The 27,574-nt window shown below is 38.5% G+C and overlaps 1 protein-coding gene across 1 annotated transcript in view; it reads right to left on the reverse strand.

Annotated features, from left to right (window-relative positions):
- Positions 1-27,574, reverse strand: part of ank2a (ankyrin 2a, neuronal) — a 76,955-nt gene that overhangs the window by 3,123 nt on the left and 46,258 nt on the right. The window contains 9 exon segments of the mRNA XM_058780378.1: positions 136-300; positions 1,571-1,654; positions 2,161-2,250; positions 2,926-5,160; positions 5,416-5,488; positions 8,482-8,683; positions 9,457-9,597; positions 9,687-9,818; positions 21,374-21,451. Of these exon segments, the coding sequence (XP_058636361.1) occupies positions 136-300; positions 1,571-1,654; positions 2,161-2,250; positions 2,926-5,160; positions 5,416-5,488; positions 8,482-8,683; positions 9,457-9,597; positions 9,687-9,818; positions 21,374-21,451 (3,200 nt within the window).

Consider the following 27,574-nt stretch of genomic DNA (forward strand, 5'->3'; position numbering starts at 1 on the left):
AAATGAAATAAAACATTTAGCCAAACTCATTAAATGGCCATATTTAGATTAAGTGATCTCACTAAACTAATATTAAGTTTATTTAGTTTTAGTTTTAAATTCATTACATGATTAAGTAATCAAAGCATCACACACCTCTGTCTGATGTCCTTCGCTCTTCAGTACTGTCCTTTTTATTACTTTTGAGTATCCGTCCCCCAGTGCCACATTGACAGGCTGCTGGGGGGAGCCCTCCATCCTCACCTGCTCTGTCTCCACCCCATCAGATGACACACATCGTCGAATGACCTTCCTGGTCACCTGAGAAGGTGAGAGAGTAAGATAAACAAATTTGTATGGATATGATGTATTTAGCATAAATCCATTGTTGATCAGTCAGATGGATGGATGGATGAAAGAGTGATTGGATGGAAGGATGGATGGATGAACGGGTGAATGAATGGAAGGATGGATGATGAATGAATGAATGAATGAATGAATGAATGAAAGGGTGAATGGACAAAAGGGTGAATGGATGGAAGGATGGATGGATGATGAATGAATGAATGAAAGGGTAAATGGATGGATGGATGGATGGATGAACGGGTGAATGGATGGAAGGATGAATGAATGGATGAATGAATGGATGGATGAACGGGTGAATGGATAGAAGGGTGGATGAAAGGGTGAGTGGATGGATGGATGAATGGATGGATGAACGGGTGAATGGATAGAAGGGTGGATGAATGGGTGAATGAAAGAGTGAATAGATGGATGGATGAAATGGTGAATGGATGGAAGGATGGATGAATGAATGAATGAACAGGTGAATGGATGGATGGATGAAAAGGTGAATGGATGGAAGGATAGATAGATGAATGAATGAACGGGTGAATGGATGGATGATGGAATGAATGAATGAATGGATGGATGGATGGATGGATGGATGAAAGAGTGAATGATAGATGAAAGAGTGAATGATAGATGAAAGGATGGATGAATGAATGAATTAATTAATTAAATGGAGAAAGGATGGATGAAAGGGTGAATGGATGGATGGATGAATGGGTGAATGAAAGAGTGAATAGATGGATGGATGAAATGGTGAATGGATGAAGGATGGATGAATGAATGAATGAATGAATGAATGAATGAATGAATGAATGAATGAACAGGTGAATGGATGGATGAAAGGGTGAATGGATGGTTGAAAGGGTGAAAGGGTGAAAGGATGGATGATGATGGACGAATGGATGGATGCATGGATGGATGGATGAAAGGGTGAATGGACGGAAGGATGGGTAGTAGGATGAAAGGAAAGGTGGATGTCTGTTGGAGGACCATCAAAATAAAATGTTAGAAGACTGACTGGTAGTTGACATGTAATTGTAAAGTACCTTATAGTTAGTAGAATGTCTAGACATGGACTATCAAAATAAAGTGTTTCCGAAGATGGATGGATGGATTAAAGGAAGGATGGATTGTAAAATGTATAAAGGGTAGATGGACGAACTAAAGGGTGAATGGATAGATGGTTGGATTAAAGGATGGATGAATGGATACATGAATATTGCAAATCTCGGATGTTTACCTTCTTCACAACCAAGTTTCCCTGTGCATCTGTGTACTGCTCTTCTGTTACAGACTGTGGAGGAACATCTGGAACATCATCACCCTGTAGAAGAAACCAGACACTTAATCAGTACATGTCAATGTTTAAAGCAGTGTTCACCGTAAGAGGAAACAGCTGCCCTGGCTTCAGTAAAGGTTAGGGTTAGCATAAGAGGAATAATAAAGAAATAATGTTGAAAATATCCATCCAATTTAGAAAGGAGCACACTTCCTGTAGAAGTTGTCCATTTTATGGTGATTAAGTGTCAACAACGATATAACATAATACAGGGGAGATTATATGTGTGTTCTTATCTTAAAATGGACAACTTCTACTAATAATTCAGGAGCAGGGAGTTTAAGTCACAGCTGAAAATGCAGGATTTTTAAATCAAAACCGTTTCCAAAATAAATCTTAGAGCTACATAAAAAACCATCACACAGCTTGTTGGGAATGAGTTATTAAGTAAGCCTAGGCCAAAGTTGTACACTAGATTTATGTTAAGAAACACTGCAGCTTTCACACCGAACCTCCAAAACGGAGCAAGCAATCTTCAGTCATAGATATACCTGAATAATTATTGTCCTCCGTACCACTCTGGTGGTCACCACATCCTCATCAGAGCTATCCGACAGCACACCTAATGTCTCATCAATCTCCTAACCAAGCAGTATGTATGAAAAATCATGCAATAATATAAGATTGAAATGTACATGAAATGTATAATAAAACATAAAAATAAATAAATCTGAAAAATGAATGCAATGCTGCCCCCTCTGGCAAAACAGCATAAGATATAACATTATAAGAACTTGACAATCAAATCAATAAGATGAAAATTAATGACAATTCTTGTTATCAAAAACATAACAGAAAAACAACAGAAGGGGCAACAAAACATTGTTAACTTGACAACATGCACCATTTTTAAACAGATTTCTTGTATGAAACAACTGTGTGTTGTTTCTTGTATGAAACATCAGTTGCTTAGATGTTAGTGTAAATATCTATGAAAAAACTCTCACTTGCAAAATCCTGCATATTTAGTATATGACCTTACAATGTCATAAATGTAGTACATGCATCAGCACTATTTGAACAAGCTGACAGCAATTATGATGGTGTTAAGGCATGAATGTGACATGATCACGTTTTTATTTTTTATTTTTGCTTGAGCAAAAGGTTTTTTAGGTTTTAAAATCCACCTAATTAGTGAAATTGTTAATTAAAAGAAACCAAACACCATCCCTTCAGCAAACTCATTCAGCAGGAAATGGATTAGGGTAGCTCAGAGAAGGATGGGTGGAGGGGGAGGTCATGCTGAGGACGCTTACCCTCCTCAGATCATCATCATTATACTCAGCCCCTCCTCGAGGAGGAAGCTCCTGAGGAGTTTGTGCAGATGATTCCAAACATTTCTGCTGACATGGAAAGTAAACATCTTTCTCCTCTGTATCATCATTAGGTTCATGGAAAATGGCAGAATCCTCGAAATCTTCACTGTCTGATGACCTGATTGACCAACGAGGGCTCTCATGGGATGACTTATATCCTGAGGGACTTCTGACATTTGGTTGTTGTTGTAATTCATGAACAGTAGACCCTAAAACTTTATTACTCAGCGCCATGGCACCTTTCCAAGGTTCGTCTTCTGCTTCAGAATAGTCTGAGATAGTTTGTTTGCAGTCAAAAAAAGTCTCAGGATCAGACTCATCATGTTGATTAATGCTTAGTAAATCTTTGTGTTTTGGCTTTTCAACTTTGCCAGGTTTTGGCACATCAGTGACTTCTAATTTCACATTTTCACTCAGATCAATTTGAGATTTAGGTGACTGAATTGATGCGTTTTCAACCATTGATTGCAGATTCCCTGTGAATGTGTCTTGGGATACACCAAGAATTAATGAAACAGTCATCTCGGAGCTGAGTGGTTGATCAGACAATGGTTGTTGTGGTTGAACTGTTTTCTTAAGTTCCTCAAGCACTGAATTCATGCTGAAAACCAAGGGTTCAGAAGAGTCAGAAAGAAAACGGACAGAGTGTTTTTCGTCTGATTTTTGGGATGTTGTACCAGACATAACTGAGTCTGACAGCAGGCGTCTGGAACCTTTGGAAGTTAAGGTCTTGCATCTGCCATCCTGAGAGAGTGGCGGAGCTAGTACTGCCTCCTGGGAAACAGGTTCCTTAAGTGCTGGATTCATGTTCAGAGTGAGCATCAAAGGTTCGGAGGACTCTGAGAGACACCGGTCAATATGTTTTTCTTCTGACTGTTGGGTTGCATTAGAGATTATTGATTCAGATTGCAGTCGTCTTAAACCTTTGGATACCACAGCCTCCTGTGAAAGAGGTTTCTTAATAGATGCTGATCCAAGTTCAGAAGACTTCTCCATAAAGTCAAAATGTTTACAAGTTATGACTGTTTCTGGTGTTTGTGGGCTGAGGTCAGAATTACAGAAAGGTGAAGTTTCACTCAGCTGTGGAGTTTCACTTTGAATCCACATGTCCGAGTCAGTCTCCGATTGGGACAACAGTTCTTTCTTAAATTCATGACTGTCATCTATAAGAGGTTCAATAGTTAAATCCAGTTGTGTACATACTTTTCCCTCCTCAGGACTATATTCATCGTCCTGATCACCACAATGGTCTCCTAAGGTTTCAGGCTTTTGCTCTGGAGACTCTAATAGTTGCAGATGTTGTTCATGGGAATCAGATTGTTGTTCTATCCTAGGATCAAATTCAGGCACTGAAGGATGCTGTGGGGAGCTGTTGGTATTATATTGTTCTTGATTTAAAATTGTGACCTCGTGATGGGTAGATGACTGCAGTGATGCAGAGTCAACTGTAAGAGACGATTCAACAAAATTTTGCTCTTCTACTCTATGGCTTTGCGATGATGGCACTGGATCCAAATCACTAAGCATTTCTGGGGTAAGAAAGACCTGACCTGATTCTGGAGAGCCCTTAATGAGGTCTGGAGTCACTCTTGAAACCCCCGGATTCACTTCAACACTGTGTGAGACAGCTTCATCAGCCTCCCTTTCAAGAGCAGGAGGGGAAAATGAAGGACTGATATTTTCGCCTACTATTTGATTGCTCTCAGGAACCGATATATCAACTTCAGATGATTTGCTTTCATGACATGAAGAAGACTCCATGGTGTCTGAAATTTCATCAGATTCAAAGTGATGCGCCTCTACTGATTTTTCATTGCCTTCTAAATCACTTTTTTCATATACAGGTGACACTTGATCAAGACACACAGAACCTTCATCTTGATAATTTTGCTCTTGGAGTTGAGTTGTTTCTTCTTGACTGTCTGGTGAAGTGTGTTGCAGTAGGTCGGGTACAGTGTGTTCAGAGTCAACTGTTGACAAAACTGAATTTTCACTTGACGAAAATCTCACAATAGATACCTGACTGAAATCAAAGGCATTCTGAGAAGCCTTCGTTGACTGTTGTTGGAATTCTGACTGACTGTTCAAAATGATTGGTGATGAAGAGAGGCAAGCATTTTCATGGTCTGAAAAGTCACACTGAGCTTGAATTTCCTCCTCAGATTCTGCAGAAACCTATGGGATAAATTATATGAGGTATGGAAAATATGACAAGGGAAAAGAGATGATATTGAAGGGATACTTACAACCAGTGAGAGACAAACAACAAAATAAAACAGCACATGCAATGATCACGAGTTCAGCTCAGAAACATATCCATGTAATCATTTATCATTCAGTAATCAGTTCCTGTGAAAGGTTTCTTGGTGTTCAGACACTCGGGACATGACCATCTTATTATGTTTCAAAAGCACAATGCCATAAACTTACTTCTTCATCTGCATCTTCCTTTGTAGATTCTTTTTTGGCCTCTTGAAACAGCCATGGATTGGTGAAGCTGTCCCTAGGAGACATTGAGAGTGGAAAGTGAATGACCAGGGGCCAGTTGCATAAATTTAGCCACCATGTTAAGACTGTGTCTTAAGAACTAGTTTGACCAACAAGCAGTTGCCAAGGCAGGGCTCGCAAAATCGCTAGCCCAACGTCCCGGGGCTATTGTGTTTTCCAGTCAGGCTACCAAAATGTATCACTGCCTGCCCGACGGGCTCCTTAAATACAGATCTCCCAAGGGTCCTTAAAAACTCTGAAAGTGAGTTGTATCAAAATTAAGGCCATAAAAAGTTTTAAATATGTTAAATGGTGTAAGAAATGTCTTAATTATAATTTCTAGAGGTCTTACAGTTGGGGACGGAAAGACAAGAGTCGCGCGATACTGCAGGATTAAACTTCAAAAGGCAATGATGTCATTGAATAAATAATGAGCGCTGCAGTTTCAAGTCAAAATGCGGCGCAGATGTCTTTATGTGAATGTATCTGAAGGGAACCGACTGTCCTCAGAAACGTTGGCATTTTAATTTCATTTTACCTATAATTTCTGATAAAGCAGCGTTTATGAGCGCGGAGCTGCTTTGTGTACAGCGTTTCCGGGGAAACCGCAATATTTCAGCGCTCCTAAAGCGCCACCTCGTGGCAGAGAGTGAATCTGCATTTCCAAATAGCCTTTCTTACTGTTTATGGTCAGATCAATGCAGATATCAACTCATGTTTTTACGCAACAAACACATAGAGTTGTAAATGAGAAAGAAGTTGATGTGCCTTCTAAAAATCTAAACAATTAAGACAGTAATATTTATATGTTTTAAATTAACAATTTATATGTTTGATTGATCCCTTTTCATAAAAACTGTCTATAGCCTGAAACGCTGTTGTATAAGATTTTTGTTTTTGTGAAAACCTGTATCTGAACTGCAAATCATGTAATTTTATGGCTCAAAACTGTATGTTACCATAGACATTGTCCAACCCCGCTCATTCGGTGTTCATTTTACTTGTGCAGCTCTTAAAATGGGTCATAAATTGCCTTAAATATATTTTTTTTAAATTCTGCAGATACCCTGTAAATAGTGAAATAAAATTCCTTCCTTCATATTTGTTGATATTTGTGTATTGAAAATATTTTTGATTGACATTTAAACTCCTATCTGATTTTCTATATTAAATAAATAAATAAAATATTTAAATAAAATGAAATAAAATAGTAATTTTTTAATTCAGGCTAGTTAAATTAATTTTCGGGCTACCAAAATCTGAAGAGTACCTGCCTGAAGGGCTACCAGGGATTTAGAAATTTTGCGAGCCCTGCAAGGGGTAATCAGGCTTATTTTTCCAATAAATATAAGACCAATCTTCCTTTTTTATAACTTAATTAAAAAAGTTATGACCAGCCTTGAAGAAAAAAAATTAGATGACTAACTTTTTAAGACTAGTCTAAACAGTTTATGCAACCGGGGCCCAGGAGGTGTAATAACAGATGATTAACTGAATGTTTTTATAATGTACTGTAAACATTAGAGGTCGACCGATTCATCGGTTTTGCCGATTAATCGGCACCGATAGTTGATTGCCGCAACTATCGGTTATCGGCAAAAATCCACGCCGATAGTTTTCTGGTTTGCAACCATTGCTGGAGTGGCTGAGAAGGGTCCGCTGGCATTATACAGTATGAGAGAGGCCTCTAGAGGCGGAAATCACTGACAGCACGTGTTGTTTATTTTGACACGTGACACTGCGCGCTGCACAGAGCGGGAAACTCCAGACGCGCATTTAAATACAGCCGACAGAAAATCCTGCCGCGGAACAAAGCGCCATTCACATAGTTTCCTATTAAATTACATTATATTTGTCCCAAATCATTGTGAATGTACATAATGACTTCACCCTAGGCTATAAATTATGTATTGTGTATTTTTCAGCAAAACGTTTGTCTTTCTGTGGCTCTAATAAAGTCTGTATGCTTCATATAGAGAGCTGTAATAGATCGCTTTCTCTTTCCGCTTGCTCTGTTTTTTTAAACACCGAACTTCAAACTCATTTATGCCACATTGTTCATTCTTGAAGCAAACTTATGTCCGTTTGGGGATTAAATAAATAGTTTTAGACCGCCACTTGATTTGAATGCGTCTGGTGTGGCGTCTGGTGTATGTGTGTGATACCTCTGAGTTCTCCTAGACGCAGCGCTGCGATTTTGCCCGGTGTGTGACTAACATTTTTTATTTTTTATTATTAGATAATTATCAAGTGTTAAAAAATAGAAGCATATAAAGTGTGTGAGTACACACACAATATCCATATGCATGTAATTTAAAGATGGCCATCTTTATGATTGTTGAAATTAAATGGTAATACTTAACAATAAGAGTCCATTCGTAGCATTAATGAAAACTATAAGTATTGTTCCTTGTAAGAGTGTTCATTTCAACATTCACTATTAGCAACTAATAGGCTACATTTATAAAATTTTAAAGTTTCTTCTTTTAACATTAGCAAACTATGAAATAACTTTAATGATCAATATAGTAAATAATATTAATATTTGGTAACACTTTAGAATAGGGAACACTTATTAACTATTAACTATGACTTTTCCCTCAATAAATTCCTCATTTGCTGCTTATTAATAGTTAGTAAGGTAGTTGTTACGTTTAGGTATTGGGTAGGGTTAGGGATGTAGAATAAGGCATTAATATGTGCTTAATTACTACTAATAAATGGCTAATATTCTATTAATATGCATGCTAATTAGCAACTAGTTAAGAGACCTTAAAATAAAGTGTTACCTAATATTTTTATTCATTTACAATGTATGGTTCAGTACTGTTACTGCTTTTTTTTAAATAGTAAAGCACTAGCTTTTTTTCAGTATCCATTTTGAAAACTATCGGTTGATTAATCGGTATCGGCCAGTGTGGTCCATCCTAGCTATCGGTATCGGTAAAATCCATTATCGGTCGACCTCTAGTAAACATCACTGTAAAAGTCAATCTGCGTATCACTAACTGGTTGATCTCCAATTCTTCGATCATATCCCCATGAATGCTCTCTGAATGGGTGTTTCCCATTGTTTCAGCCCACGATGGAATGTCAAGGAGAGAGGCCACAGATAAGTCTTCTTCTGACACAGCTGGAGGATGCCTTTGTGAAGTCTCCACTCTCCGCACCACCCGAAGGCTGTCACCATCCTCTTGGACTGAGGAGAGAGCTACAAAAGACAAAACATTCACTTTGACAGTGTAAAGACTAAGACTAAAAAATGACTGTGATTTTAACGGTAAAAAACTGTGAAAAATCTACAGTAAAAACCTGTTAAATGGTTAACGGTAAGTTCCCCTAATATATACGGTGAAATACCGTTTTTGGAAGTGAAAAGAATGTAACATTTACAGGGAAAAACCGTAAATTGACGTTCCCAGAATTCCTTGCATTGCATTTCAAATTTTGTTTGAATTTGATGTTTTTTCTTTTAAATAACTAGGTTTCTTCTTAGTTTTTTCTTATCAGTTATGTTTATTAGGGTTGTATGCTACATCTAATGTTGTTAAATTAATGTTTATTGCATATTTCAGTTTAATGAGTCTCACCATGATGGTGTTTAGTGTTTGTGTGAATGACACTGTGCACCTTCTATATATGTTATTATTTAAAATCTGCTTGTGATGGGCTTTGGTTCATCATGTGACTTTCTCATCACCACCTGCATTTGGTGGTTATCAGTGTAATACAAACGTATAAAACAGATTTCAGTACTTTAATAGGTTGGTATATTATCATTATATTAGTTAATGAAAATACGGTATTTAACCATAAATTTATTTTAAAAACGTTGCTACCGTATATTTTACGGTAGAATTCCGGCAACCAGCTGCCATTTTTTTACCGTAAATTTTACGGAATTTTTTTTACAGTGTTGTTTTTAGGATCTAAATCTTGTGTTTAAGATCTAAATGTAAAACATGAATGTGCTGAATGTCCTACCTTCACTGTGGTCCAGGGTCTTTTCAATCTCTGCATATGTTCTTGAAGTTTGCTCCTGAACCGACTTGTGCATTTGGATCTCAATAAGATGGACGATGTCCATGCGATTTATTTTAGTGAGTCTTTTAATCAATGTATCTTCTGTGGAATTTGAGACATAATCATAAACTATCAATTAAAATGGACTTCAGGCATTGACTGTTAAAAGTGTAAATTAGAACAGGATTTACCAGTTGCATGCTTTCCTTCTCTCTCTACCCAGCGCTGTAAAAGAGCATGACTCTGCTCTTGTAGTGAATTTGGGTTTTCAGCACGCACTTGCTGAATCTCATCTTCGTTAAACTCCAACTCTTTGGCCAGCTCTGAAAATAGATGAATGTATGAGCTGTTAAAAAAGAAACAAATCCACTTATGCATCAACATCATGTTATTTTCTTTTTCAAAGCTTTTTCCATTTCTTTTTTTTTCTTTACATTTTTTTTAGAAGAAAAATGGTGCTCTCTTCCGCCAAATGTATTGCAGTCAGGGATAAAAACATAAGCGTGAAAACAGAATTAAAAACGAAAGTTAAAATATATTGCACAAAATTTTAAAATGAAAGCAAAAGTTTTCAGAATAGCAAACAATTGTCATGGATCAAAAAATAATAAGCGTAAATCAAAAATTTAATAACGCATTAAAAAAAAGAAGCAGCATAAATCAAAACTTTAAACATTTAAAATCATATTGCACAAAACTGAAATATTAACGCAAAATTATCCAACTTGCACACAAAATCATGTTTTCCTTGGTTATATTTCTGCTTTTTTGTGCTCTTAGATATTTTATGCTCATATTTTTATTTTTCGTATGCTTATGCTGTTTTCCCCTTCGATCTTGTTTCCACATTCTGCGCTTGCTTTTCCAAATTTTGCGGTTAGAGTTTCATGTAAATCTGGGCGGGTTTAAGCCTCATCATTGGTCCACTAGTTCTTGATTGACAGCTCCTTCTCTAGCCAATCAGTCGAAGAGGGGCGCTGACGTCACTCCAACGCGCCTAATTAGCTGCAGATGCTCAGCATTAGGGCTGTAAGATTCAGAAATTTTTGGAATCGAGTCCGATTCGATTCCTGGTTCTGGAATCGATGGGAGTCGATTCCGAGAATCGATTCATCTGTTTTCGATTCTTGTTTTTTTTTTAGATCGAAGGAACCTAATCTCGCCATGACTGCAGGATATAAAGGTCGTAGAAAGTATCCTTCTCATAATATGAAGCTTTATTTGTAAAAAATGACAATAAAATTAACAAACTGTACATTGAAACAAAATAACCAGAACATTAACAATAACACTGATAAGAGCTCGTGGTTTATCTGTCAATCAGATGCTCGGCCACTGATCTATGCTCGTGACGTTTTCTTTTAGAATTATCATTGGCTGATAGAAATAAATAGTATTTTAGATGGAAATAACATCCTCAATCATGTCATGATCTATTCTGTCGTGCAGCGCTCAAAACTGTGAACAACATAAGCCAGCTCTACCGTAAAATAACCCCTGAATATTTTAATTGTTTTTTTAACTGGTTGATTAAAACTATCCGAAAGAACCTTTTTGTGGAAACGAATCAGACTTCTAATCACTTTTAGCGAGCATGAGGCGAAGGGTAAATATAAAAATGAAATAGATCTTATATATATATATAAAAAATTATCTTTTATCTCACAACTCTCGTAATTACGGCTTTTATCGAGCATGAGGGAGGCGAATGGTGCTTCTCAAACGGAAGGCTGCTTCCTCAAATTATGATGATGAAGTACCGACTCGTTTTCTTTCAGTTTATTTTAGTGAATTTAAATGTGTGCAGCCTTCGTATGCAGCCTTCCATTTGAGAGGCACCCATAGATAAGCTTTGTTGAACTGAAAAAAGCTCTGAATGAGGAGTCGATTCCTCCTTTGGAATCGACTCTCGATTCCCAACGCCTCGGAATCGATTCCCAGCTCTACTCAGCATTCACTTGTACAGGTGAACACGGATTACTGTCAGCTGGAGTAACATCTTTCCATACAGGACACCGTTATATGTGTCTGTCTGTCACTGCTGTACGCCTGCCTGCCGATCCGTTAACTTTAAATGAGTAAATTGGTAAATTAATTATGAATTAATGTAGTGTTTTTATATTGACTTGGCTAGATTTGACTACTGAGTGATCAGTGAAAATGATAGTGTTACAGAGGAGACTGCTAGAGGCCAAATGGATTTGGTATACACAATTTTTCATTTGGATATTGTGTTTATTTTCATATATAATTGCATAATAGGGTCGATTAATGTCTTAAATATATACAGTTTGAATATAGCAACAATATGAAAGTAAAATAGCCAGTAGGTGGCAGCAAGTTTCTATCTAGAGTGAGTCATTAAATCATTCATTCAAACGGCTGATTCGTTCAGTGAGGAATACAGTGAATCATTTTATTATATCATTTTATCAATACGAAAGGCTGCTGTGTGCTGCTTGTAGGGGACACTGTTCTACTCTGGCTTTGTTTGGACTCTTTGTCGAAATAGAGCAAAATGAGAAAATAGCTTACATTATTTAACTTACTCAGATTTGACTTCTTATGTTGATTTTATACTACAGTTCAATAAACATTTGCAATGGTGCTGAAAACAACACTCTTCCTTGTTCGATATTGCTTAACTGTATGCCATTTTATAATCTCAGAGTAACATAAAATGTGATAAATCTTACAAAACTAACAACAACCAATCAATGACACAGCCTACTGTACATGAAAGACAAAGCTGCAGATCTGAGAGAGAAAAAAATATTGCAATCACGAACAAGTGAACTAAACAATTGTGACTGGCACATATTACTCTTACTCATAGTATCCTTTTTCTAACAGTAGGCTAATAACCATAACTGTGAGTGACCATATTTCTCATGGTGGAATGGAGTGGGAAATATGACCACGATATGAGACATTTTATTTCATTATATATAGGCTAGTTGTTTTATTAACAACAAAGCAGCAAATTACAAACCATAAGACAAATATTATAGAGATATTAATTAAATTAACTAATTTTTCAAATACAGAAGGTTTATTTAACATGTATAAATTTCTGTAGCATCTTTTGTTTGATTAACATTAATGATGCAGACGTTTGTCCCTTTATAACTGAATATGGATGTAATAAAGGCTACTGACACATACCCGGTTTTCACCCGTGACAATCGCGCAGTGTGAATTATCAAAGACGCAATCTGAGGGAATCGCCGACACGTCGCCGAGCCTGTGAAATATTTGACATGCTAATGCCGAGTTCACACTGCACGATTTTAGCCCGATTTTTCACTCGCCGACAGGTTTTGATAAATCGCCGACAAATGCCCAACATCGGAGGCAAATCGGAGCTCGTTCACGTGAGTGACAATTGCGCAGTGTGAATTAACAAAGACGCGATCTGAGAGAATCGCCGACACGTCGCCGACGCCCGTGAAATATTTGCCATGCTAAATATCTGTAGCTGTCGGCGATTCACAATCACGCTGTGTGCAATGATTTCTGACTGAAAACTACTACGGCCCCTGTCGCCGATCCATTGTGCAGTGTGAACACAGCAGCGACTGAATGCTACCCCAGATAGTCACGCAGTGTGAAAACAACAGCGATCCGACGAGTTTGAAAATCGTGCAGTGTGAACTCGGCATAAATATCTGGAGCTGTCGGCGATTCACAGTCCTGCTGTGTGCAATGATTTATGACTGAAAACTACATTGGCGATGACCTTCAGCCAATGACAGACAAAGATACAGGGCAGAGGGAAGTTCGGTGAGGAGTTATAGACCATATCAATATTTTAATATGTACAATTATATCATACAGAAACAAGCACAAACGCTTGACCAGCCGCAACATCAGCATAACAGTTACTGCAAAATTATTATTTGCCACTCTTTGCAGAACACAATCCCTGTTCCCTGCATCTCCCTCCTGCATAATCTGTTTTTCTTTTTGTAGTTGGAAATCAGCGCACAGACAATTTGCGGGCTATATTTTTTTAATACTTCCAGTCTTGCTCGAGACCAACGGTCTGATGTGCACAGGTTCTCGCGTTATTTCCTTATCACTTCTCGCGTGGGTTTTGTTGTGAAACATAGTTTGCGGATCAGACAGAGTTGTCGGCGATTCTTCCTATTGTGAAATCGTGCAATGTGAAAGCCCCTGTCGTCGAGCCTCTGCTGTGAACACAGCAGCGACTGAATTCTACCCCAGATAGTCACGCAGTGTGAAAACAACAGCGATCCGACGAGTTTGAAAATCGTGCAGTGTGAACTCAGCATCAGATCGTGTCTTTGATAATTCACACTGCGTGATTGTCACTCGCGTGAACGAGCGCTGATTTGCCTCCGATTTCAGGCATTTGTCGGCGATTTATCAAAACCTGTCGGCGAGTGAAAAATCGGGCTAAAATCGTGCAGTGTGAACTCGGCATTAGATAACGAATTGTGATTGGATAGTAATTTTGTTTTATGAGCTTGGTTACCTTTGATTAGGCTGTTCTCATATGACAGAACACTATTACTACTCGCTCTGATCACCCAGTCGTAAAGAAATTTTTAAATACGGGACAAAACATGATTTTTTTCAAAACAAGTCAGGACACTAAAAATAGAGCTGAAATACATATGGGACTCTCCCAGGAAAAACGGGACGTCTGGTCACCCTACCATAACAAGATCACCAACTTATCATCATTCAGGTAGGCTATATAACTGACTTTGAGAGACCTGTGAATATAGTGGCTGCTCCCTTTCGCGATGTGACCGTAGGTGAATAAAGATAGGTTAACATAATAGTGACGGGTCGCTAGGACGGCTCATTTAACATTAACGGATCGCCAGGCAGGCGTACAGCAGACACATATAACGGTGTCCTGTATGGAAAGATGTTACTCCAGCTGACAGTAATCCATGTTCACCTGTACAAGTGAACGCTGAGCATCTGCAGCTAATTAGGCGCGTTGGAATGACGTCACCGCCCCTCTTCGACTGATTAGCTAGAGGAGGAGCTGTCAATCAAGAACTAGTGGACCAATGATGAGGCCCTGATTTACATGAAACTCTGACCGCAACATTTGGAAAAGCAAGTGCAGAATGTGGAAACAAGAGCGAAGGGGAAAACAGCATAAGCATACGAAAAATAAAAATATGAGAAGAAAATGTCTGAGATCACAAAAACAGAAAAATATAACCAAGGAAAACATGATTTTGTGTGCAAGTTGGATAATTTTGAAATATTATTTCAGTTTTCTGCAATATGATTTCAAATGTGTTTAAAGTTTTGATTCATGCTTATTATTTTTTAAATGCGTTATTAAATTTTTGATTTACACATTATTTGTCGATCCGTGACCATTGTTTGCTATTCTGAAAACTTTGCTTTCATTTTAAAATTTTGTGCAATATATTTTTAAATTCTGTTTTCACGCTTGTTATGTTTTTATCCGTGACTGCAATACATTTGGCGGGATTCTGATCCCCATAGGGTTTTTAGTATGTTGTTATGCATAGTATGGCGTTATTTTACTGCCAAATATCGAGAGCGCGAAAGCACATAAATATAATGCGCGAGCTCAAATCTCTCCGCTCGCACACGGATTTCCTTTGCTCTTTCACAAGCTACAAGCTGCTCTCGCTCAGAGACAGTGCGCGCACTTAAAACATGTCTCTCCTCTCACTCAAACTGTGCCCTGTGCACTCGCAAATCTCTCTGTGCTCAAGCGCAATAGGTATTAATTATTTTCGCACCTGAAATAAACGTTGTAAAAAGTTATCAACCAATCGGATTTCAAAGATGGATCTGTAATTTCTTTACAATTTAATACTACTTAGTCATAATAATCAAATATTAGAAATCAATTGGGTGCTTGGATGATTTGAAAATTACCTAGTTTGTTTGGTCAAACCTCTCTGAACGATTTATCTAAACACAAACAAAAAAGCATATGATTCTTAAAGTTCTTGTGGTCATATATGTATTGTGTACTTGGATTAATATATATATATATATATATATATATATATATATATATACACACAGGTGCATCTCAATAAATTAGAATGTCGTGGAAAAGTTAATTTATTTCAGTAATTCAACTCAAATTGTGAAACTCGTGTATTAAATAAATTCAATGCACACAGACTGAAGTAGTTTAAGTCTTTGGTTCACGAGTTCGCACTAACATATAATATGATTGAGCAATTAGTAAGCATATTTGGCGTGCTGTCCGGAGGGAGGGCTCCGAGCTCGGGATAGAGCCCGAACCCAGAGAACGCCCCCATCCCAAGAATAGGATGAAATTAGATTAAGAGTGAGGAGTTGGGGTGGAGGTGGGATGCTGGAAAACCGTCATAGAACAGAGGTGAGTTGGCTATATATATATATATATATATATATATATATACACACCTGATGTGTTTGTTAAGGTGATTAGCTGACGAGCTCCACCTGGGCCAGACTGATTATCTGATCGTGCTCCTCCTGAACCTTGTTAATAAAACATCATTTCTTTTAATTGTGATGATTTTGGCTCACATTTAACAAAAACCCACCAATTCACTATCTCAACAAATTAGAATATGGTGACATGGCAATCAGCTAATCAACTCAAAACACCTGCAAAGGTTTCCTGAGCCTTCATAATGGTCTCTCAGTTTGGTTCACTAGGCTAGACAATCATGGGGAAGACTGCTGATCTGACAGTTGTCCAGAAGACAATCATTGACACCCTTCACAAGGCGGGTAAGCCACAAACATTCATTGCCAAAGAAGCTGGCTGTTCACAGAGTGCTGTATCCAAGCATGTTAACAGAAAGTTGAGTGGATGGAAAAAGTGTGGAAGAAAAAGATGCACAACCAACCGAGAGAACCACAGCCTTATGAGGATTGTCAAGCAAAATCTATTCAAGAATTTGGGTGAACTTCACAAGGAATGGACTGAGGCTGGGGTCAAGGCATCAAGAGCCACCACACAGAGACGTGTCAAGGAATTTGGCTACAGTTGTCGTATTCCTCTTGTTAAGCCACTCCTGAACCACAGACAACGTCAGAGGCGTTTTACCTGGACTAAGGAGAAGAAGAACTGGACTGTTGCCCAGTGGTCCAAAGTCCTCTTTTCAGATGAGAGCAAGTTTTGTATTTCATTTGGAAACCAAGGTCCTAGAGTCTGGAGGAAGGGTGGAGAAGCTCATATCCCAAGTTGCTTGAAGTCCAGTGTTAAGTTTCCACAGTCCGTGATGATTTGGGGTGCAATGTCATCTGCTGGTGTTGGTCCATTGTGTTTTTTGAAAACCACTGCACCCGTTTACCAAGAAATTTTGGAGCACTTCATGCTTCCTTCTGCTGACCAGCTTTTTAAAGATGCTGATTTCATTTTCCAGTAGGATTTGGCACCTGCCCACACTGCCAAAAGCACCAAAAGTTGGTTAAATGACCATGGTGTTGGTGTGCTTGACTGGCCAGCAAACTCACCAGACCTGAACCCCAGAGAGAATCTATGGGGTATTGTCAAGAGGATAATGAGAAACAAGAGACCAAAAAAATGCAGATGAGCTGAAGGCCACTGTCAAAGAAACCTGGGCTTCCATACCGCCTCAGCAGTGCCACAAACTGATCACCTCCATGCCACGCCAAATTGAGGCAGTAATTAAAGCCAAAGGAGCCCCTACCAAGTATTGAGTACATATACAGTAAATGAACATGCTTTCGAGAAGGCCAACAATTCACTAAAAATGTTTTTTTTTATTGGTCTTATGAAGTATTCTAATTTGTTGAGATAATGAATTGGTGGGTTTTTGTTAAATGTTAGCCAAAATCATCACAATTAAAAGAACCAAAGACTTAAACTACTTCAGTCTGTGTGCATTGAATTTATTTAATACACGAGTTTCACAATTTGAGTTGAATTATTGAAATAAATGAACTTTTCCACGACATTCTAATTTAATGAGATGCACCTGTATATATATATAGGTACACAATACATATATGACCATAAGAACTTTAAGAATCATATGCTTTTTTGTTTGTGTTTAGATAAATCGTTCAGAGAGGTTTGACCAAACATGTTATTTTCAAATTATCCAAGCACCCGATTGATTTCTAATATTTGATTATTATGACTAAGTAGTATTAAATTGTAAAGAAATTACAGATCCATCTTTGAAATCTGATTGGTTGATAACTTTTGACAACGTTTAATTCAGGTGCGAAAATAATTAATATCTAGCGCATGAGTACAGTGTGATTTGCGAGTGCACAGGGCACAGTTTGAGTGAGAGGAGAGACATGTTTTAAGTGTGCGCATTGTCTCTGAGCGAGAGCAGCGTGTACCTGAGCGCGCGCGTCCGGTTTTGTGCTAGCTAGAGCAAAGGAAATCCGCGTGCGAGCAGAGAGATTTGCGCTCGCGCATTATATTTATGTGCTTTCGCGCTACAATAATGTGCTCTTGACATTTGGCAGTAAAATAATGCCATAGCTTATGTGGTTAACAGTGTTGGGAAGTAACTAGTTACATGTAACGGAGTTACATAATTTAATTACAAAAAAGTAACTGTAATCAGTTACAGTTACTGAGAAAAAATATGTAATTAAAATACAGTTACTTATGAAAATGTTAAGGATTACAAAGGATTACAAAGGGTTACATCTGAATTTTTATTTTTTTTTCCTCACACACACTCCCACATTCAGATTTAATTGGTTTTTTCATAAATTGCAGTGAGTGCTCTAAAATATGAAACAACAATGCTTCAGGAGTTTATAATATGCTTATTTACAGTAATAACTATTTTATTTCCTATATGGGTTTATGTAAATGCTTTATTTTTTAATATTAACTGTTTTTTTTAAGGCATTGTTAGATTCCAGTGTTTCCTGTCATAGCTATGCAAAGATTTGATTTCAAAAACAGTATCATAGCTATTAAACTATTATGATTTTGATTTTGTGGTGGCTGTGCTTCAAAGGGGACATCGGATGCCCATTTTCCACAAGTTGGTATGATTATTTAGGGTCTTCTCGAAATGGTCTCAGTGGTCGTGTAAAACAACACCCTTTTTACCCTGTCAAAAACAGCTCTGTTCACAGCACCTCGTTTCGCTGCATATCTCTTTACATGCTAATGAGCTCTGCTCACCCCGCCCCTCTCTTTTGTGGAAGAGCAAAGGCGATTCGCAAATAATCATTAAAAAAAATATAAAGTGTGAGACTTACTTATTCTGGAGGTGCAGCTGGATCATGAACAATGGGTACTGATCCATCCTTGAGTTTTAACTTTTTAACAAAACTTGCCTTGAATTGTCCCTCATTCAGAAAACAAAGGAGAAAATGATTTGCGCAGACATAAACGAATTTAGGAGTATTCGTTGACGCATTACCATCAAAATCAAAAACGAATCCACTGCGTCCTCAGTGGCTCTGATGTCTGGAGAGTATTAGGACTCTTATATTCTTCTACATCTAACAAGAAAACACCTGCATTGCTTACAATACATTGTTGTCACTACAGCTGCTCAAGCGCGGAGAAAATGACTTTGTGTTGAAATGAAGTGTTGAGCACTACTGTAAGGTTAACCCTGTCTGCTTTACATGTTTCAAAATGATTAACAGTTGAAAACATTGAAATTTCCAACCTGATCTCACAGAATTCCGTGTAATGTTCACGGACTTAATTAACCCCGAATCTGTGGTGGCATCACGGAATCGCCGAAAATTCCGTGATGGGCTCACAGAAGGCATCAGCCGTGGTCCATGCACGGATTCACTGGTTCAACACCAGCGCTGCATCGGACCACGTAAAAAGAGTGACTCCGATGCAGTTATACTTTCACTGGAGTACCTGACCCCACCCCTACCCTAAACCTACCCAGTTCTGAACAATAATGATGACGATAAATTTCCCAGTATCGCGTCAGCATATTGATGCTAAGGGTTTCTGTGCGTGGAGCACGGCTGATGCCTGTCACTGACTTACATTGCTATCACTTCTGTGAGCCCATCACGGAATTTTTTCTGTGAGCCCATCACGGAATTTTTTCTGTGAGATCATGTTGAAATTTCAAAAAGTAATCAAAATGTAATCAAATGTAATCAGTTACATTACTTTAATAAAGTAATTGAAAAGTTACACTACTTATTACATTTTAAGTAGGGTAACTTGTAATCTGTAACCTATTACATTTTCAAAGTAACCTTCCCAACACTGGTGGTTACTAAGATGCTCTGGGGGGTTTCTAGGGTATTTACTGCCCCCTAAGTCTGTTATGATATCTGGTCAATGTAACTTTATGCAATGTGAGAGGTAGGTGATGATCTGACTACTTGATATAGGCTACTGTATACAGTTCCCGCTACTAATATTGGCACCCTTGATAAATATGAGCATAGGCGGCTGTGAAAATAAATATGCATTGTTTATCCTTTTGATCTTTCACTCAAAAAAATTCACAAAATTCTAACCTATCATTGAAGTAAAACAATTGAAAGTGGGGAGAAAATCTCATGATGAAATAATTTTTTTTCTCCAATGAATGTTGGCCACAATAATTGGCACCCCTAGAAATTCTTATGAGTAAAATATCTCTGAAGTATATTCCCATATTTTAGCACACCAGGGTGACTAGGAGCATGAAATTGTCCAGCCATGACTTCCTAAGAATATAGTTCTGATGTGCAGAACAAGATTGTTGAGCATCACAAAATAGAAAGTGGCTGTAAGAAAAGAGTTGAAGCATTGAAAATCCCCATTTCCACCATCAGGGTAATAATTAAGAGGTTCCAATCAACTAAATATGTTAAACATCTGTCTGGAAGAGGACGTGTCTATATCGTCCTAATGCACGGTGAGGAGGACAGTTTGAGTGGCCAAAGACTCTCCCAAGGATCACAGCTGGAAAATTGTAGAGATTAGCTGAGTCTTGGGGTCAGAAACCTAAAAAAATATATTATATCAATTAACATCCCCTACATCACCACATGTTGTTCGGGAGGGTTTCAAGGAAAATTCTCCTCACTCATCCAAAAACAAACTCCAGCAAATTCAGTTGTCAGACACGACTGGAACTTCAAATGGCACTGGCTTCTATGGTCAGATGAAACTGAAAAAATACCTTTTTTGTACAAACAGGGATAAAAAAGTACCCCATGTCCACGGTTAAATATACTGCTGGATCTTTAATGTTGTGGGCCTGTTTTTCTGCCCAGAGGTCCTGCACATCTTGTTCTGATACATGGCATCATGGATCAAATACCAACAGATAAAAAAATCAAAACCTGACTGCCTCTGTTAGAAATCTTATAATGGGCTGTGTTTGGATCTTCCACCAGGACAACAATCCAAAACAAACATCAAAATAAACACACAAATGGGTCACTGAGCACAAAATGAATCTTTTACCATGGCAGTCCCTGTCCTCTGAACTGAAGCCTACAGAAAATGGGTGGGGTGAACTGAAGAGAAGAAGTACTAACATGGAGCTGTGAATCTGAAGGATCTGGAGAGATTCTGTATGAAGAAAATGGTCTCTGATCTCTTATCAGGTGTTCTCCAATCTCTTCAGGCATTATAGGAGAAAACTCAGAGCTGTTAACTTGGGAAAAGGATGTTGCAATAATTGTGTGCCAATAATTGTAGCCAACATGAACTAGAGAAAGCATTTATTTCACAATGAGATCCCCCTTCAATTGTTTTACTTCAATGATAGGTTGGAATTTTGTGAATTTTTTGAATGAAATATAAAAAGGATAAACAATGCAGATTTATTTTCACAGCCACCTTCGCTCATATTTACCACGGGTGCCAATATTAGTGGAGGGCACTGTATATCCTATATTGATAAACTAAATATACTACTGATATACTCACCTGTCCAACTAAAACCTAGAAGGTCAGCAATGATGGCCAAAGTCTCTTCTTTCCTATCTGCATCATCATGCCAGTCCACTGTAAACATCAGTCAGAGTATTTTCATTAATACTTAAAGAAATGCATTTAAACACACACACGAAAAAAGATTTAACGAAGTTAAACGATTAAACATCAAATTCATGATATAAACTAAATTGACTATTTGAACTATTTATGAGTTTGTATTATGGGATGTGCACTAAAGATACTTGAGATATCACGTAAATGTGTGAGTAGAGTTGTTGTAAAGTCTTTAAATGTCTATAAATAATTAAAAAATTAATTTAAACCTGTAACAGTGGGATCAAGAAATGTTAATTGAAGCTAGGTTGGACAACATGGTGACTGAAGATCTGTTGAAATAATATATGCCATAACATTCTTTTAAAACTTTTTACACAAAAAGTGCCCTTTTCATGGTTGTTTTATTATTCCTAAGAGGAAACATGCAGTAGTTAACATGCAATGCACAGGGAACTGTATTATTAGCAAATAAAAGTAGACAATCAATCTTGAGATTTCAGTTTTCATGTACACACTGATATGTAAATGAATAAAACATGACATAAAAAGGTCACAAAATATGACACACAAACACAATGACATACAAGAAAACATTGAGAGACAAAGAGACAAAGTACAGCACAAAACACAAGACAACACAGAACAAGAAATAATATTAAAAAATCATAAGAAAAGAGACTGGCATGGAGTAAATTTTGGATTAAGTAATACGGGGGGCAAGTGCCAAGCAGAGGTACCTTTACTTTGGTCTGGGGTAGTGCTGTCTGAGATTCTCTGCATCTGTGTCTCCACACAATCTTCCCAGTTGTGCCTTGACTCAAAGACATCATCGCCTACAGATGGGGGTCGAATTGCTTTCAAACTACTTTCTACCCCTAACTCAACAGAGGCTCTGTCTCCTTTGGTTTCATCATGCTCTGTGCTCCTTGAAGAGTCCAAATCCTGAGAGAATTCAGCAGGAAGTTCAGGTTGACTGGATACAGCATACTGTAGTTTAGGAGACTGTGTCGGTGAAACAGGCATCTGGGAGAATGAAGTCTTTGGTTTGGTGTAGCTGCTGTCTATTTTAGTGTGATCATCCACAACAGACACGGACCATTCTGAGTCACCAATATCTGCTACAGATTTAGGCCTTTGATTCTGTTCAATGGAGTCCCCTTGTCCTAAAACTTGGTCAAAGCTGGCTGCTTTTACAGCTATTTTTGATTTAGATGTTGTGCCTTCAATTTCAGAAACAAGGTCCTTGGATGCAGTGTACATTGAAGGTGATGTCTGGAATTGCTGTTGAATAACAGTATGAACTGAGCCACTAGGGGAAATTGTAGATACTTGGGTGGATATGGGCATTTCAACAACAGAATGCTGTTCATCTTCCACCGAAGAGTCAGAGGATTCCGGGTCTTGCTCAGAATAAACTGTTTGTCTTACTGTATAAGTGGCAGTGTCAACATTCGATATTAATGTGTCTTCACAGATTCCATTATCCTCTGTGGGACTCTTTGGTTCACTTCGGATAGGAAAATCATTCCATTCTGGATGTTCTAGTTGAACAATTTTGGTTCCAATTTTACTAAAGTCATCAGGTTCCTCAGTAATTCTGTCTTGATGCACTAAACCATCTGCAGGCATCTCAAATGAAGCTACTGCAACAGACTCACTAGCACTGAAATCGACTTGCTCAAATTCTTCACCCGAATCTTCATTTATTGGAAAAAAGACTAACCTTTCTTCTTCTTCCTCCATGGTCCTTTTGGTCATGTCAATAGCGCCACCTCTGGTCATCTCAAATAGCTTTCCCTCCTGGAACAGGAAAGGATTTGGTGTCCCCTCTTCAGTAGGGGTTCGTCCTGGAGTTGTGTCAGGTGTGGTTCCATGGGAACGTCTGTCTGTACACAAAGCAAGTATCATCTGCTCCTCAGCCTCAATTTTTGCATCGAATGCCTCATCGTATTCCACTTCAGCACTCCAGGGAACCAAGTCTCTTGGAATAGATACTGGGATTTCTTCTGGCTTCTCTTCACTGTCCTCTTGATAAATACATAAATCTGGCAGGGATTCATCCGGCACTTCCTTTGTAACAGCGGTAGCACCTACATTGTCGATGGGAGAAACTGGTTCAAGCACTTCTTCAGAAGTTGTGCTCTCACCAGTAGACTTAGAATCAACATCACCATCCTTCTCAATGCCCATTTTGCTCTCTGCTGATGTAATAATGAAATCCTCATTAGTTGTAGTCTCACCAATCACTATACTATGGTACTCTGAAGGTAACTGTTCATAGTCTTCCTCCTCGTTCTCTACATGTGTTTGCATAGATGGTATGTCTATGCATGTCTGTAAATCAGCAATCTTTAAATGAGTATGTTCCTCCTCCATTTTGTCTGTGGTCTCTGAAACCTCAGTGGTTTCTCCTGAGACCTTGTGAGTTGATTCATCCAACTCAGGAATGTCATAATCATCATCTGACAATGAGGAATGTAAGGGTAATACCGGGCCAGATTCAGCAGGGTTCTCCAAGTACTGCTCTTCTGATGTTATGGTTAACATTGTGTTAAAGTCTAGTGAACTTTTATGTGGTGACAGCGCTTCGTCCTCTTTTGATTGTTTAGAACCACAATCAAAATCAAATTTGACCTTTTTAACTTTTGCATCCTTTTCCATTTCATCAAATGTTTTGATCTTTGCAGCCATCTTAAACATCTCTTCTTCTGGAGTGAATTGCCTTTGTAAAGCATCAAAGTCATGAAGATCCCCACTGTCAATCACCTTTTCTTTTTGCTCCCGGGTCATGGAAATGCACTGTATATCTAATGTCTCATGGGAACCTTGGGATGACTCACTTTCTAAATAAATATTTTGTTTAGAAATTCCTTCTTTTTCCCCAGAGTCAGAAACGAAAGCCTGACTTGTTGAGAAGACCCTTTCAGTGTAACCCATCTGACCATATTCTTGACCAGTGGGACTTCCCTCTAAAGAGTCTTGACATGGGGACTCCATGGTTGGGCTTGGCTCAATAGAGTCTGGGGATTTTTGGGATGATCCATCTTCTCTGATGGGAGTAGTTTCAAGCGAGTCTGTTCTACAAAGAGTTTTAGTATCACTCATGGTTGCAGGCTGCAGAGAATCCAAACTAGAAGGTCTCTCTGGTGCATCTTGACTGTGATGGCTATGTTGTGGTATCTTCTCAGACTCCGTAATTACATCCAATTTTATCAGCTTCATGCTATCTTTACTGGTTAAATCACTTGTCATATCATGTGCTGATATTTCAGTCTCCAATTTCATAACTTGAATTATATCTTGAACTATTGTCTTTGAATTAGCAGAGGACGGTGACTCAATACTGGTGGATGGAGAAGATGATTCAATCTTAGAATCATAAGGTGATTCAGTCTTGCTTTTTATGGAGGTTACTAAACATAATTCATTCTTGTCACTCTCCACTCTTTCATGCAATGTCGAACTTGATTGGTGAGTTGTCTCCTGATCCCCTGGATATCTGTCTTCTGTTTCTTTACTAGTTGTACTGGAAGACAAAACAAGGACTTCAGGACTATTTTGAGGGGTTTCAGCAAGTCCCTCATGTTTCTCACTGTCACCTGTGCTGGAGTGAGGAGTCCTTGTCCCTATACTATTGCCAGGAGAGTCTGCCAAGGCCTCGTGTTTGTCACTATCAGGACTTTCTTCCAATGCTCCATCATGTATTTCACTTTGACGTAAGGGTTCACCTTGCACCATTGCAGTAGCAAATGCAGTGATTATGTTCGATTTACTTGGATGCACTGCTGCCTGGTGTATCTGCTCCTCATCTTCCAAAGAAAGGCCATCACTACACATTAAATAATGTTTACTTGCTTCACCTGAAGTTCGCCTAAAGAGCAGATATTCAGAATTTTCCTCAAGTTCTGCCTTAATATCTGCACTAAAATCCTCTGATGGTTTCCTGTCTGGGCTAATCTGAGGTTCCACAGACAATCTCCTGTTCTGGCAGATGTTATCTTCATAATACATTCTCTCATGTATCAACCGTGGGTCTTTGTTACTTAATAGTTCAGAACATATTTGTTGTTCCTCAGTTCCTGGTTCCTGAGATGGTTTTCCATTTTGGTCATTTGCTGTATGTTTACCGAGCAGGTCTTCTGGAGAGCTTTTCTCTTCAAAGTTAAAGATAATGTTGGATGTTACAGCTTGATCACCTTCGATTTGGATGATCGTCAGTGGTTTTCCATGTACTGCTTCACCATCATCGATCATTGGTTTATGCTGAATTGTGTTTTGTTCAATATGTGATGATTCTTGAAGGATCTTGTTTTCTACTACAATTTTTTCTTGTAAATGCTGGGTTGATTCTGTAATTTGGTTATCATATGTTGGAGGAACCTGCATCACATCAGAACTTGCTTCAGAGGGTATAGTTGTAATTGCTCTTTCTTGTGAATGTTGAGTTGTTGCTGTCATTTGGCTATCATATGTTGGGGGGATCTGCACCGCATAAGGACTTGGCATTTCAGAGGTTACAGATGTAAGTCCTTTTTCTTGTAAATGTTGAGTTGTTGCTGTCATTTGGCTATCATATGTTGGGGGAATCTGCACCGCATAAGGACTCGACATTTCAGAGGTTACAGATGTAAGTTCTTTTTCTTGTAAATGTTGAGTTGATGCGGTCATTTGGCTATCATATGTTGGGGGAATCTGCACCGCATAAGGACTCGGCATTTCAGAGGTTACAGATGTAAGTTCTTTTTCTTGTAAATGTTGAGTTGTTGCTGTCATTTGGCTATCATATGTTGGGGAATCTGCACGCATAAGGACTCAGCATTTCAGAGGTTACAGATGTAAATTCTCTTTCTTGTAAATGTTGAGTTGTTGCTGTTATTTGGCTATCATATGTTGGGGGAATCTGCACCGCATAAGGACTCGGCATTTCAGAGGTTACAGATGTAAGTTCTTTTTCTTGTAAATGTTGAGTTGTTGCTGTCATTTGGCTATCATATGTTGGGGGAATCTGCACCGCATAAGGACTCAGCATTTCAGAGGTTACAGATGTAAATTCTTTTCTTGTAAATGTTGAGTTGTTGCTGTCATTTGGCTATCATATGTTGGGGAATCTGCACCACATAAGGACTCGGCATTTCAGAGGTTACAGATGTAAGTTCTTTTTCTTGTAAATGTTGAGTTGTTGCTGTCATTTGGCTATCATATGTTGGGGGAATCTGCACCACATAAGGACTCGGCATTTCAGAGGTTACAGATGTATGTTCTCTTTCTTGTAAATGTTGAGTTGTTGCTGTTATTTGGCTATCATATTTTGGGGGAATCTGCACCAGATAAGGACTCGGCATTTCAGAGGTTACAGATGTAAGTTCTCTTTCTTGTAAATGTTGAGTTGTTGCTGTCATTTGGCTATCATATCTTGAGGGAATCTGCACCACATCAGGACTTGGCATTTCTGAGGTTACCGTTGTGATTGTTCTTTCTTGTAAATGTTGAGTTGTTACCGTCATTTGGCTATCGTATGTTGGGGGAACTTGTATCACATCAGAACGTGCTGCTTCAGAGGTTACAGTCGTAATTGCTTTATGTTCAAAAAGTCCAGACTTGCTTTTCGATGGATCCTGGCCAGTCTGGAAAGCCTTCATCAGCTCTCTTACAGACATAGTTTCCTCTAGCCGTTCCGTCTGCGACTTTGGGGATCTGGGGGATTTTGGAGGAAGCTTGGCTGATTTTTCTGTCTCTGTGACATATGGCTTACTCTGGGAAGTACTCACTGTTTGGGATTTCCACTTTTGACTGTCCACCTCATTCTTTTCTTCAACCTTCTTCTGCAGTGCCTTAACCCTTTCCTTAATGGATCCAATCGGAGTTTCTACAACTCTAGGAGACACAGGAACAGGTCCAAAGACAGTTTCAGATCCACTGATAACTGCATCGTCATCAAGAGACTCCTCAGACTGACTCCTACTCATCCTTTCCAAGTCATCCTCTGAACTGCCGCTTGCAAACTCCCTGTCTTTACGCTTTTTCCTTGCTGGCTTTTTGATTTCTGCTGGACGGTGTTTACCACGTGTCACAACAACCTCTTTAAAGCTTTCTTGAACACTATCCACATCTTGTGACTTATTAGATGGTACAGGC

This window comes from Onychostoma macrolepis, chromosome 01 (genome assembly GCF_012432095.1).
Source record: "Onychostoma macrolepis isolate SWU-2019 chromosome 01, ASM1243209v1, whole genome shotgun sequence".
In the NCBI taxonomy this organism is placed as follows: domain Eukaryota; kingdom Metazoa; phylum Chordata; class Actinopteri; order Cypriniformes; family Cyprinidae; genus Onychostoma; species Onychostoma macrolepis.